The sequence below is a fragment of the Drosophila eugracilis genome, unplaced genomic scaffold (genome assembly GCF_018153835.1).
Source record: "Drosophila eugracilis isolate 14026-0451.02 unplaced genomic scaffold, ASM1815383v1 contig_2088, whole genome shotgun sequence".
Taxonomy (NCBI): Eukaryota; Metazoa; Arthropoda; class Insecta; order Diptera; family Drosophilidae; genus Drosophila; species Drosophila eugracilis.
Genome location: NW_024572964.1, coordinates 7,413,252 through 7,427,170, shown reverse-complemented (window position 1 = coordinate 7,427,170; position 13,919 = coordinate 7,413,252). Strand labels below are relative to the sequence as shown.

At 34.6% G+C, this 13,919-nt stretch overlaps 4 protein-coding genes across 12 annotated transcripts in view; 1 reads left to right on the top strand and 3 right to left on the bottom strand.

Annotated features, from left to right (window-relative positions):
• The window catches only part of LOC108107887 (adenylate cyclase type 2), a 37,843-nt gene that overhangs the window by 3,459 nt on the left and 20,465 nt on the right, over window positions 1-13,919 (top strand). For 3 of the 4 annotated variants that reach the window (XM_017215677.1, XM_017215679.1, XM_017215680.1), the window contains exon 2: window positions 6,988-7,336. In XM_017215677.1, the coding sequence (XP_017071166.1) occupies window positions 7,156-7,336 (181 nt within the window). In that variant the 5' untranslated portion in view covers window positions 6,988-7,155. The remainder of the gene's footprint in view (window positions 1-6,987; window positions 7,337-13,919) is intronic. The other variant, XM_017215678.1, reaches the window with a different exon arrangement.
• LOC108107893 lies at window positions 8,140-8,763 on the bottom strand. 2 transcript variants are annotated; one of them, XM_017215690.1, is made up of 3 exons: window positions 8,656-8,763; window positions 8,434-8,601; window positions 8,140-8,382 (listed from the first exon to the last, which is right to left on the bottom strand). In XM_017215690.1, the coding sequence occupies exons 1-3, from the start codon at window positions 8,726-8,728 to the stop codon at window positions 8,171-8,173; spliced, it is 453 nt and encodes a 150-aa protein (XP_017071179.1). In that variant the 5' UTR covers window positions 8,729-8,763; the 3' UTR covers window positions 8,140-8,170. The 2 variants fall into 2 exon arrangements, with proteins under 2 accessions (XP_017071179.1, XP_017071180.1); XM_017215691.1 differs by having other exon boundaries at window positions 8,272-8,382; window positions 8,441-8,601.
• Window positions 9,478-11,870, bottom strand: LOC108107892. 3 transcript variants are annotated; one of them, XR_001772453.1, is made up of 6 exons: window positions 11,657-11,870; window positions 11,413-11,589; window positions 10,879-11,354; window positions 10,637-10,813; window positions 10,100-10,568; window positions 9,923-10,032 (listed from the first exon to the last, which is right to left on the bottom strand). XR_001772453.1 is itself a non-coding variant. In XM_017215688.2 (3 exons), the coding sequence occupies exons 1-3, from the start codon at window positions 10,182-10,184 to the stop codon at window positions 9,555-9,557; spliced, it is 495 nt and encodes a 164-aa protein (XP_017071177.1). In that variant the 5' UTR covers window positions 10,185-10,617; the 3' UTR covers window positions 9,478-9,554. The 3 variants fall into 3 exon arrangements, 1 of the variants encoding a protein (XP_017071177.1); XR_001772454.1 differs by having other exon boundaries at window positions 9,949-10,032; window positions 10,104-10,568; XM_017215688.2 differs by lacking the exons at window positions 10,637-10,813; window positions 10,879-11,354; window positions 11,413-11,589; window positions 11,657-11,870 and adding an exon at window positions 9,478-9,787 and having other exon boundaries at window positions 9,856-10,032; window positions 10,100-10,617.
• LOC108107889 lies at window positions 12,150-13,716 on the bottom strand. Of its 3 annotated transcripts, XM_017215682.1 has the most exons (7): window positions 13,299-13,716; window positions 13,211-13,246; window positions 13,071-13,156; window positions 12,857-13,019; window positions 12,712-12,803; window positions 12,372-12,407; window positions 12,258-12,316 (listed from the first exon to the last, which is right to left on the bottom strand). In XM_017215682.1, the coding sequence occupies exons 1-5, from the start codon at window positions 13,417-13,419 to the stop codon at window positions 12,712-12,714; spliced, it is 498 nt and encodes a 165-aa protein (XP_017071171.1). In that variant the 5' UTR covers window positions 13,420-13,716; the 3' UTR covers window positions 12,258-12,316; window positions 12,372-12,407. The 3 variants fall into 3 exon arrangements, with proteins under 3 accessions (XP_017071173.1, XP_017071172.1, XP_017071171.1); XM_017215683.1 differs by lacking the exon at window positions 12,372-12,407 and having other exon boundaries at window positions 12,218-12,316; XM_017215684.1 differs by lacking the exons at window positions 12,712-12,803; window positions 12,857-13,019; window positions 13,071-13,156; window positions 13,211-13,246; window positions 13,299-13,716 and adding an exon at window positions 12,463-12,571 and having other exon boundaries at window positions 12,150-12,316.

Sequence of the window (13,919 nt, the reverse complement as noted above, 5' to 3'; positions counted from 1 at the left end):
TTTTTTTTCTCTCTGCATGACACAGCAGACAGCCTCTGTAGAAAAATTATAATGAACATGTGTAATGATGGGGAACCAGAGTAGAGCAAAACCCAAATAAACACAAACAAAAATTAAGTTAAAAAATGTAACAAAAAAAGAAGGCGGATTTACTAAAAACATTCTCAAGGGATTTGCTTGTAATCAACACAGATTAAAAGACTATAAAAATAATAATAAAGCTAAGAACGAAACCTGTTTCGTGTTAATTAAGTGCAATTATTAGAAACAATGTCTTAGCTTTAAGACTAATGTGAGAAAGTGTTTTGAAATTGTGATAGAAACCGATTAAATGCTGTTGTAATTGATAAATTACAAAACGTCGTAGATCGTTGCCATTAAATTGAGATAAATAAATTGCGAATACAGAGACACATTTTTTTTTTTATCAAACTAAATTGCTTTCAATAAAAGTTTCACTTATTTACGAACAGTTTCCGCAGCACAATTTAAATTCTTTCTCTAAATTTCATGGCGTTTCATATGGCATTTATCTAGCTGGCGAAAAAACATACATACATCACCTTTAAGAATTTTAAAATAATTGTGAAGAATAATAAATATCAAGAATTAAAATGTGCAATTCATGGGATTTAAATGCAAATATTTCTTTGTTTTATAGAATATTTAATGAGCCACTTAATTAGATTCCCCTCCCTAAACTCTACTATTTAACTTCCACATTGGGATTTGAATTTTTTTAATCACTTTTCTTTTATCTATTTTCCTCGGAAGGTGCAGTTTGCTTACGTTGCTTGCCACCCGTTGACGTAAATAATTTGCAGCTCGAACTTTGCTGAAATATTGCCCATAGAAATTTGAAATTTTTGCAATCAATTTCTAAGCGTTGCGAATTTGTCGAAAGTTCTTAGACGTAGATTTGTAAGCATTTCCTTTCACACTTGTCCGTATTGAGAATGTCAAATATGATCGTGGAACATTTTTCAACAGATTGCAAATTGATTTATTTGGCCAGACTTTTTGGCCATAATGCAGAGGCCGCAGCCTCGCCAGAAGCCAAAAATTGATTATATTTGCACAAATCTTTGGGCTGGGCCGCTCCACTGGTCCTCGCCAAATGGGCGCGAAATTTAATTTTATGGCAAATCAAGTTTGTCTTGCACATTGCACAAATATTTCATTCTGACACAAACCCATGCACTAGTAAGTATTTCAAGAAATTAAAGAATCCAAAATGAATTGCAACAAAACCAAAAATCAAAATCTGAATCAAAAATCCTCATGGAAAGCGATTTTCTGCATTTCGGAAACTCACAATGTTTTGCCATTGTTTATTTGTATTCTTAATTACCTGTTGTTTTGCTTTGGCAGCCCCGCTTGCCTTTCCTTTTTTCCTTGATATTATTTTGTGTTTTTGTTTTTGGCCAAGCTTATTTTTAGACTTTTGAAGTCGCCGGACTTTAATGGCCCGGCGGTAGCTAATAAAATCGCTTAGCACATGTTTCAAACATTTTTCTTTTTTTGGATCCATAAATGAGCAATTAAAGCATAACTTAATGCGATCATCCCAGGGAATGGAATGCAGATGCCTATGGTTTTATGGGTTACTGGAGAGAGACATTTAATTAAATTGTCCTATCAAGGTCTTTGTGCTTAATGGGGTTGTCGGAAAGTCGGATCCCGAAAACGGTTAAAACTGGTTTAGCTGGATCAAATTGGTTTTTTGGTACTTCAGTGTAGTGAGAATCGACTGCAATATGCAGTCATTACTAAAAGCCTATACTGTAAGGGGATCTTCTATGTGGTTTATATGGTCAAAAGATATATAAAATCGGATTATGTGTTTATAAGCTGTGTGATTGCTTCTCCAGCTTGTTAGAATGAAGGGTTTGGTTTATTTTCCTCTCTCGCATCCTCTCGTCTCGTACCGCCTCTTAATTAGCTCAAATACATGCCAGACCCTAATTGATGTTTTCCTTATAAGTAGTTTATGCATTCAGTGCCAAATCAAATTAAACACCATCCAGCAAAGCGGCAAGAGTCACGCATCCGCCCACCAATTGCAATTCAGGGAGAGGATAGGACGTGCCAAGGCGAAACCGCAGAACTAGGGTCTTGGATCCATTGGATCCACCCAGACCGCAACAGCCACACCCCCAAAACACACATATACAGTCCTATTTCGAAAACACACACGCAACCAAAAGGTCGGTTAGCCTAATTCACATTTAAATGGCCCTCTGTCTGTGGATGAGAAGGTTTGGCTAATGAATCAGCATTCATGGGCCAAGAGCAATAGAACTTTACCTAATAGCTGCTGTTCTTCGTCCATATTTATTTATTTTTTCTTTTTTGGCCAGCAATTTGAGCTTAGAAAACAAAAATTAGCCTTCTATTGAAGAGTTCTGACCTGCTGCGGTCCAACATGGCGTATACTCGTTGCCGTTACGGTCGAGCACTTGGCCCTTGATTGAAGTTGAAGAATGCAAGGATCCCTGCACTCCATCTAATTGCATTGCAACCAAATATCCTATGGCTTTTCGTTTTTTGGGCATTCAATTAGTAAAGTTTCCTCTGAACCTCAAGTTTTGATTCGCACTTTTGTTTCCTTGGCTCGGCTTTTACTAAACGTTAATTTAATTTTCAGCTTGTTATTTGGACAACAGCTTTCGGGGCCACTGACATAAGACAAGCCACGACAAGCCACCCACAAAATTTTGAGCAAAACTTTTCACTTACTTTGCTTTTACTCTTTGATTAGGTTTAATAGTATTTCTAAGAAGTTTAGGAATCTAATTTGCTGTCAGTAGGAGAGAGGTTTATAATGTTTTAAAATTCAGTGGTTAGTGGAAAGTGCAGAGATTTGTTGATAATAATTTGATAGGTTTTAACTAAGTGTTTTAATATATAAATAATATAAAAATGTGTTGGTAAGAGGAGTATGTGAGAGGGTATTCCTAACTTTGTGCTTTTAAAATCCCAGTTCTTAGTACGCAGTTTTAGTCATAAACAGATGTTCATCTTTATGACCGTTTCATTAAATGTTTCAGCATAAGCAAAAATTAGAGATGACCTGAGGTTGATAAGAACATAAAACAAAGAAGAAGATGAGCAGGAATTAATTGGATTTTGATGTACATTAAAACAAATCTAAACAAGCCACTTGAAAAGTAATAAATGTTATGAGAAATATAAACTAACACTGATAAACATTATTAATGCTGATATCCCATTCATGCAGTGTTGGTTATTTATAACTCAAGCTCAGCTAAAACATATATTTTGTTAACATAAATCTTTAATACCTTCATTTTCGATATGATATATATATATCTATTGTGCGTCCAAGTTGGTCCAATTATATATAAATGATGACAAACGCACGAATATAATACGCTGCCATCTTAGTGTAGGAAGAGGTGCTCAAGTTGAAATATGAGAGCGACACGCTGGGCATCAAAATTCCCGAAAAAGCAGCGGAAAGAAAACTTTTATCACCCCCAAAAACCCGCCGCCGTGCGAATCCCTTCAAGTGGCAAAGGCAATAAACACGGGCGTAATCATTAATCATGCGCGATCAAAGTCAAAGATACAAAAAACAGACACACGTACGTATAGAGGAACACACTGAGACCGAACCCACTGACACACTAACACTTGCACTCACGCTTATTCAATCAAGTGTACACTGAGAAAAATATATTACCAAAAGATGTTTTGGTTTTTAAATATAAACAAAATATCAAAGAAAAATTCATTCATTATTCAAAAATTGAATGAGAAAAATTCACTTTAAAATTATAATGGCAAAATGTTAATTATATAAATATTAACTTTGCTTATTTTTGTTTGTGCAGAATTGTTTGGCGAACAGTCGTCGCTTTCTGTTTCTGGATGGATGGTTGGGGGCTACTTTAATCAATTTCAAACAACAAACACAGAACACTTGGAAGCTCATCGTTCAAAGAACACAAGGTTCTTTGGCCAAATATTATTGTATATAAATGTTTATTAAAAGAACGAAAAGAAAAGAAAGAAATAATATAGCTGGGGGCTTGAATGGGTATATTGGGGGAATTTTTGAGTGATAAATGCCCGCGGATAGCAAACAGGCGACGTCACATTTGCCAAATTGGAAATATTAAAACAACAATTTTTTATATTTTTTTTTTTTAGTATATAATACGTATACGTACCCTAGACATTTGTGCACCTTTAAAACTGCAATTAAAACAAAAAAAAACACACACACACAGAAATAAAAAGAAAATTTATGAGTTTCCGTTGTACCCAGTCCTTCGTTTGCAAAAGTTGATAATTATGATAATAAGTTAAGTGCAAAAATTATGATAATTGGCCGACGAGAAAGCTACGCCCTCGCTTTCAGTGCATTCTCCAGTGGAACGAGAGCAAAATATATTAGCAAGTGCGAATGAGATTGCTCATCCGCCGCGTTCGCCGGCTAGCTATAAAAATATTGCAATGCTGATTTTCAAGGAAATGCACATTACACAGCCATATTTATGGCTTATGGCTAATGGCTAAACTGCAGATAATTTATATAATGTTTACCTAAGCAAATTAGATGCAGGGTGCCAAAGGCTTTCCTAGGGATCATTTCAGCTAGGATTGTTTACAAAGTGGTTAGAATATATGTAGAAAATTTATATTGGAATACCTGAAATTGTGGGTTCCAAAAAGCTATTACTCGGCTGGTGGCTTTTCTTTTGAAAAATTAAGAAAATGTTTAATTTTCAGTTTGCTGATGTAATTGTAGAATGAAAGTAAGGAAAGTTACTTAGACAAATACTTTGTATTTAACTTCATTTTTTAGGAATATAATATTAAAAATAACATAAAAAGTATTATCTCATTTGAGAAATCTGCAATTGAATATTTGCCAAAATCATAAACAAACTTGAACCTAATCTTAATATGAATTTAAGCAGCCTGCAAATCGCTTTGTTTATTTATTTCCATTCGGCTTTATTTTTCCACCGCTGCTGCACTAAACTGAAGCACCCCTCGCGGCAATGGCGAAGCGTAAACAAACCCACTTGGAAAAAAAAAAAAAATGGTAAAACAAAAAGCGAACACATGAACCGGCGAGCAAAGCCAAACAAAACAATTCTCACAAAAAAAAAATGAAAAATAAAAAAGACGAGAACTGAACCCATCCAAAAACCCAGCAAAATGCGGCAGAACAACAATGGATCTCTGTATATTTATTTATGAGTAGTTTCAGCGAGTGCCCCCGCCTCTTTGAGTGTGTGTTCCGTGGACTGGGGTCAAACGCGTGGTCGCCTTTCCCTAGTCGTTCATTGTGCAAATGCGAAATTCCACAAGTGTCCACAATAAAAACGAGACTGAGGTGAAAATGACAATGAATTTGAGTTGGACTTGAGGCTTATCAGTGGCTTTATTATATGTCCCATCTAAGGTCTTCTAGCAAGGCCAAATGAAATGAGAATTTTCTAGGAATTATTAAAGTAGACTGTGGAATAGATATAAAAATTTTATAAATTTTTAAAAAATTTAAATAATGCTAAACAAGTCCTAAACGTTATAGTTATATTTTTAGATTTTCTGTCTTTTTTGAAATCCATTTTTAGCTATTTATTTTCACAGATTTCCTACAGAAATCGAAATAAGACTTTCCCCCTCTGTAAGTCTGGACTTTCTCATAGCTTTAAAATAAATCTTCACTTTCCATAAACACAATTTCAAAGTGCAATAATAATAAATAATTTCCAACGTTTGTTTACCATAATACTCTGCTAACACTTTGATATTTGTAAGTGATTTCTATTGAAAGAAAACAGATATTTAAGAAGTCTCGCTGTATTTATTGAAGGGTAAATTCTGAGAGTTAATTCAATTTAGTTTCTGTTTTGACTGAGTTCAGTACTCGATTTCCTCGAACCGAAGTTTATTTATGTTGACTCCCACTTCAAATTAAACGGACACAATTTAACTTGGCCCAAAGATGCAACCGTAGCAAAAACTTTTAGGAACTTGAATGAACAACGTTGGCGCCAAAGTGTAGTTAGTTCGGTAGCTTGACAAAAGCAGAATAAACTTTTTCTCGGTCGCCGTCAATGGGAAAAAGGCAAAGGACGAACGGAGGGTGTCGCATGTCGCATGCCTTAAGGATATGCGAGAACTTCAACCGAGTCTCAGCTTGACATACTGACATTTATTTCACAGAGATATGAAGACTTACAAATATTCTTCTTAAATTTTGCCAAGCTTTAAACTAGAAAGTTTCCTAAGCTTAACTAATAGAAAGTTCAAAATATATTAACTTCTTTTAGGAAAAATCAAATACATTTTTGGATAATTAAAGAATTTTTTACTCTACTTCGTAATCACCATTTAATTAGAAGTAATTGCTAGAAGCTTAATTTAACTTCTACGCATTTTTGTGAAATTACTTTCTTTATTTTCTTTTTAGTGTAATGTTATCTTCTCAGGCTGTTTCACAGAAAAAGTTACTTTTGTTTCGTTCTCAAGTGTGTTGGTTGGTAACTTTTCTAATTGCTGCATAGACACTTTCAAGCGAAGCCCACAAAAGCAAAACATATTTACATACAGAGGCACATACGTTGTGCTTTGTACAAACAACTGCCGAGGAAAGCGATGTGAAAATGCTTTAGGAAAATGCTGGGTCTAAAGCAACATTTAAGAGAATCAAACTAAACAATAAGTTCGAAGCTGTCACTTGTTACATCTTGAGTTTCCTTTTGATTTTAGTTTGCCAACGGTAAAGTAAGCAACTAAGATGAAAATCAGATGGTAAAGTAAAATCTAGGGTACTGTGTTATGATTATTTTTGGGATTTTCTATACTAAAACATAAAAACATATTGAAAAACTAACCATTTTTTATAATAAATGGCACTTAATAAAAACACAATTACTTTACAAATGGAAATCTCTGAAACTAAACCTCTACTCACTCTCGATTTTCCGTTACGTTTCGCTTCAGTTAGTTTTCTCCATTTCCGCAAGGAAGGAAGGAAGTTGGCAACAAGTGTTGGATCCCCAAGAGCAGAAATCACGGATACTTTGGGCCAGGGTGAGGCAATCAGGACGCGCAGCTGGCGGCTGTAAGGAGGAGGAGTGCCACTAGTTTTCCGCCCAAACGTTTTTCGCCATGGTAAATCACAATGGGGATTCTGCGAAAACGGAAAATGGCACAAGTGCAACGAATCTGATTGTTAAAGCCGACGGAAATGCAATGCAGACCAAGACGATGACGTCATCGGCGGCTAAGATGACGGAGGCCCTTTCGGCATCTTTGGCCGATTTGAGCGAGCAGGAGAATGGAACCACGGGTGAGTGTGAAAATCTTTGTTAATCCTTGAGTGGGAAAAGCTTCTTCAAATCAAATTAGTTTCACAAAGGGAACATTTCTGTGTACAGTGGAGCCTTGAAAAAAGTAACTGCTGTGAGGAAGATATTCGCATTTCAGTGCTAAAGAGAAGTTTTCATTACTTAATTCGAATGTATGTATGAACATCCTTCGACACTTATTTCACAAATTATTGCCTACTTTTTGGTGTCAAAGAAAAAAGCAGGAGAGCAGGAAAAATTTAATAAAAACAAATATTTTATTCTTCCCTTTAAAATGCGTTTTAAAGGTTTTAACTTACTCAATGTCGCCTGTAAATTTTAATTTTTGGTTTCGGTGTTGGTCTATTAAATGAGCCTCGGGCTCGGTTGCCATTCATCTTTTGACCAGCTCAGGGCCATATTCGCTGGTTGCCTTGGTTTGGTCTTTAAATTGAATTGCCCAACCCCGAATCCTGGCCAAGCCCCTGCCCCTTAAATTCTATCCCCTGACTGGCTGATGTAACCCCGTGCGCTACTTAATTTGGGCTTGTCACGATAACATCAGGCTCTTCCCATTGCCATTTCCACTTCCACTTCCACTTCCAATTTCCACTGACGGCTGCTTTCTTTGGGCCAATGCGCGTTTGTTGTTTTAATTAAATTTACCCTACTCCGGGCACAGTTCATAATGATAACAGTAATAATGATGACAAAAAACAGTTACTTTAACTATTCATTTTTGATTAACTTGTATCTGTTAAGTGGGTTAACTTAGAAAAGTCAAAAGTCAAAAGTCAAGTTCTGCTTTGAATAATACTCAACATTTTAATGGAATTTTAAATTCCTTTTTTTAATTTAATACCAATAATAATCGAAAGCGATATTATGTATTTTTGTGCAGATAATGAGTTTTTTCCTGACTCCCTATTCCTTTCACAACGACATCTGCAACGTTCGCAAATATCTTTATCATTATAATACTTCTCGTTCACCAATATCGCGCAACCCACTTTCGGTGACCAAAAACAGCAATACTCTTTAATGGGATCTAAACGGTTAGAGTTGGTTATAAAAATGTTATCTTTCAGTTCTTACATACATTTTACTTCGTAGCATTTCGGCATGCATTTCGGGAACGCACTTTCATAGAGACATCTGTTTTTCAAAAGCGATTTTCGGTCCGATTCGTGACAATAGGATCCTGTGACTTTGCCATTATCGTTAACAATACCCGAGCAGTCTCCACAGTCATATGTATCATTACCCGCTAAGATATATAGATAAAAGGAATGTTGAAATTTCTCAAGGTTAAAGTACTTACACGAACCGTGTCCCAAAGAATATATGTGCTGTATTAGGAAAACTAAGAGGTAAAGCGATCTTTTCATTCTCATTATAGTATAATTCAAGGAATATTTTTATTAATATTTTGAAAGCAGTGTCAAAGTCAACTTACGTAACTCGAAGATGTTGAGATTTCTTGAATAGTTTTAGGTTCACATATCCCATAACTGCTCTTAATAAACAAAAATTGTGAAGAACAGAAGAAGTAAAGACAAGATGTCTCCTGTATTCTTATCCTTTGAGCTAGTGTCATCAACATTATCCTGCGGAGAAGTGCAAAACTCTCGGCACAGATCACAGACACGTCTGGGAAAAGTTTTACGACTAGCAAGTACAGAACAGCCCGATTCCGGTGACCAAAAGCAACAAAATTCTTTTATATCCCCTAAAATTATAGATTTAACATTCACGAATGGTTATATATTATCATTAGATTCCATGGCAGACTTACGAGTTATTTCAAAATTATTTGGTACGCAATCCTGAAACTTATTCTCATTAGATACAAATTTGGCTCGAACTGCTGTATCATCCTCATAATGACACTGATAACCCGTTTGATTGCGGTGGCTATTTTGTAATGTCAGACAAACACCACAGTCAAAGTCTTAAAATAAATAAATATCTAAGATGAAGCTTAATTTATTAAAATATAAATAAGATATGCCTACTATTATTGGTAATGCTGCTTCCCTGAACCAAAATTAAAAGTAAAAGAAGGATTAACATTTTTTATTTACGGAAATTTCAAAAACTTTGAGAGTTATATCTTTGTGTACGTAGGTGCCATTCAGTTGTACGTTTTAGGAAACTTTTATTTCAATTTACAAACAATTATAATTCAATAAAAGTTTATCCATAGTCTGCTAGTATTACTCAATTGTGTTCTCTATGACACATCCAAAGTACGACCAAAGCCATCGCAATTAAGCATCCAAAGGCCGAGTTCTTATAACTTCCGTCCTTATCATCAAAAAAGTTTTTCGATCCAAGACAATATTCCTTGCAGACTTGACAGTACAGATTCCTTTTATCATAGTAAAGCCTACCAATAACTTCTGTGCATCCCGTTTCTGGCGACCAAAAGCAGCAAAAATGGTTTATATGGCCTGTTAATTATATAACGTGGAATACCTCTTTAAAAATATTGGTTAAATTGTTTTATTTTTAAACTTACGATCTAATTTGTAAGCGCTTGGTAGGCATTCTAGTTCTGACTTTTTATTAACGTCAATTAGCCAAACTTTAGACACTGCAGATTCATCTGCAGAATGGCAAGCGAAGCCCAAACCTGCATGATCATTTCTTACTCTTGAACAATTTCCGCAAACAGGAAACTGTAATCCTCCTTCAGCTGATTAAAGTATTTTGTATGTATTTTGATGGCTGTAATATGAATATTCATTATTTTATTAATTTACCTACAGAAAAGGGATCCGATTCAGCTTTGAGATGCATTCCTTGTATCCCAAAGGTAACGTAAACAACTACCGTAAATAATATCATCGTAACAAAATAATTTTGCAAAATTAAATGAAAATTTTGTAAAGTTATAGTCTGGCTACTTGACAAGTTTCACTCTGGCAAATTTAATATATTTTTCAAATATACAACAAATACAGCTATACTTTACTTAACCACAGTCTGCTAATATAACTCAATTGGGTTCCCTTGGACCCATCCAGAGAACGAACAAAGCCATCGCAATTAAGTATCCAAATGCAGAGATCTTATAACTTCCGTTCTTATCATCAGCAAAGTTTCTCGATCCAAGACAAAAATCCTTGCAGACCATGCAGTAGAGTCTCTTTTTATCATAGTAACGCCTGCCAATAATTACCGCACATCCCGTTTCTGGCGACCAAAAGCAGCAAAAGTTTTCTATATCGCCTATTAATTATATAATGTACAATACTTGTTAACCATTATGGGTTAAATTGTTTTATTTTTAAACTTACGAACTAATTGGTAAGCGCTTGGTAGGCATTCTAGTCCTGGTTTTTTATTAACGTCAATTAGCCCAACATCAGTCACGGCAGAATTATCTGCAGAATGGCAAGCGAAACCCAAGCCAGACTGAAAATTTCTTACTTTTGAACAATTTCCGCAAACAGGAAAGTGTAATCCTCCTTCAGCTGTATAAAGAAAATATGTCTTTTTATGGCTGTAATATGAACATTCATTATTTTTTTTAATTTACCTACAGAAAAGCGGTCCTTATCAGTTTTGGTATGCATTCCTTGTATCCCAAAGGTAATGCAAAGAACTACCGCAGATAATATCATTGCAAATCAATGAAAATATCTAATTTATTTAGGTTATTGTCTGGTTATTGACAAGTTTTACTCTGGCAAATTTAATATATTTTTCAAATCAACTTTTTCCTTTTTGGATTAGACTATAACTAAGACTAGTATACTTAACCACAGTCTGCTAATATAACTCATTTGAGTTCCCTTGGACACATCCAGAGTACGACCAAAGCCATCGCAATTAAGTATCCAAATGCAGAGATCTTATAACTTCTGTCATTATCAGCACCTAATTGTTTCGTTCCAAGACAATAATCCTTGCAGATCTGGCAGTACAGATCGTCTTTACCATAATAACGCCTGCCAATAATTACCGCACATCCCGTTTCTGGCGACCAAAAGCAGCAAAAGTTAGTTATATAGCCTGTTAATTATATAAACTATAAACACTATAGATTAAGTTGTTTTATTTTTAAACTTACGAACTAATTTGTAAGTTTTTGGTATGCATTCCATATGTGAATTTTTAAAGACTTCAACTTGCTCAACACTAGCCACTGCAAATTCATCGGCAGAATGGCAAGCAAAACCCAAACCAGACCGAACATTTCTTACTTTTGAACAATTTCCGCAAACAGGAAACTGTAATCCTCCTTCAGCTGTTTAAAGTATTTTGTATGTATTTTGATGGCTGTAATATAAATATTCATTATTTTATTAATTTACCCAAAGAAAAGCGCTCCTCATCAGCTTTGGGATGCATTCCTTGTATCCCAAATACTATAATGTAAGAAACTACCGTAAATAATATCATCGTAACAAAATAATTTTTCAAAATTATATGAAAATTTATTAAAGTTATTGCCTGGTTACTTGACAAGTTTCACTCTGCAAATGTGATATATTTTTGAAATCAACTTTTGGGGACTATATCTTGGACTATACGAATCCGGCTTTCCCTTTTCACTGCAGATTTTCTGCATTGCGTTTGCTTGTCAAACAGAGTGAAGTGGCAACATAAATGAAGTATATTGTAATCACTAAAAGCAAAGCTTTATAAGTAAAATCGATGCTTCTCAACGATTTTTCTGATCTCACCAAAAAGTGTGCCTGTTATAATCCAGAATAAAATACAGTAAGTCTGACCGTAGTTTATGTACGGATTTGTCTCCTGAGCAGTACTTATCCAGGCATAAAGAATCAGGTAAATTGCGTTAAATAACTCATTAAATAGGTATATCCCCATGGCGTAGCAATTAGCCTAAAAATGTTAAATTATTTATAGGCTATCCCTGAGTTAGCTTTTTAAACTTGCCCTCAGCAAATAATAAAACAAAGAAAAACCGGCAAGCAAATGCGTGGCTCCGATCATAACGTTATACCAATCTGAAAAACAAGGTAAAACATGAATTTAAAGAATTGATAATATAGAACAGCTTACAAGAATCATCCTTATAGTCATTTTCATCGACTAAGCCTGCAATATAGAAAATTTAATGCCAACCAAAGATATATATTTTATATAATCTAACGATAGAACTCCGCTAAGTATAAGATACCCAGGAATAGAGTGAACAGTGCTATAATAATGCAGCCAGTTCGCAATTTTATACAAAAGCAACATTTTTTGGCTAGAAACATTTTACAAACTTAATTTTAGTTTTTCGTTTTTTTACATTTTTTTGTAAATTTGACGGTAAAACCAGAGGCAGTTATAAAAATTGTGTTTTACGTAAAAATGAAATTTAGATTTCTTTTAATTTTATTTTGCTAAGATTTACCTATAAGTTATTTACATTCTCAGTTTCTCTCTCTCTTTCCTTAAGCTGTCGATAGCACGAAAAAATGATGTACAAAAAATATGCTGTTAAAGCTGAAACAAAGAAAATATTTAAAGAATTAAAAAAAATATTTCATATTTCTCACCCAGCCAGATAAGCACGTATATCCAATAGGTTATATTATGCCAAAAGCTGATATTTACGATTAAATTTGATCCGATTGAAGCTGAAATTATACTGAATAAAATAAGATATACGCCCTGAACGACTTGAAGGGACAGAGTTGCCCAAAACAGCCAAAAATATTGCTAAATAAGTGTACTTTTAATAACTGACATTTGTTATAAAGTAAGACTCACCGTTATTATAGCGAAAAGTAGCAAAACCGATGCCACGATGGTCAATAAATCAGTGACCAGTTGTAGGGAAGTAAAGAGCACTGCTTCTAGATAGCCAAAATAAATGCTAAATAAATGAATTAATTCATTTTGTATGTTACCTGGGAATTTATATTGGACTTCTCGTTTATAAGTGTCTGTTAAAATGTTAGAATTATTACAAGAATTTATTATTTACTCTTTATTTACTATTAAACAGAAAGAATATATAGTCAATATTCATGCCAGACAAAAATATTTCGAAAATTGCAATCATTATACAGCCCATTTGCAGAGACAAACAGAAGCAGCATTTTTTGGCCAGAATCATACTTTAAGATGTTTTGACAAGAAATGCAAAATTAACTAGTCTCTATTAAGTCAACTTTTTTTAAGGTATTCCCAGAAGTCCAATTGTTTTCTGTTGAACACACGGCGTATACACAATTTATGAACATTGCTGAAGTTTTGGGAAAAAATTTGTTTGATTGCTTGGCCAGATGTTGGTGGCAAACTTAAACGAAATTGCCTACATCTCATTTGGCGGCATATCCTCATGACTCTGATATGGGGGGGGAGTATTAACTTTTTTGCATAATTTCAATTTAAGCAATTTGTATTATGGCCTCATTAGCATTAGCCTAGAATTTCCCGCCCGATGGGTGCTTGTGTGTGTCAGGCACGCGTGGAATCGTTTTCAGTTCTCATCAAGATGCTAATGAAATTATAAAGAAAATTGAGTCTGCCATATTAGCACAGCCAGCACGTTATGCACGCTTTGACATTCACTAACTTGCTGAACACATGTCTTAAAGTGCACAGATCGAAAGG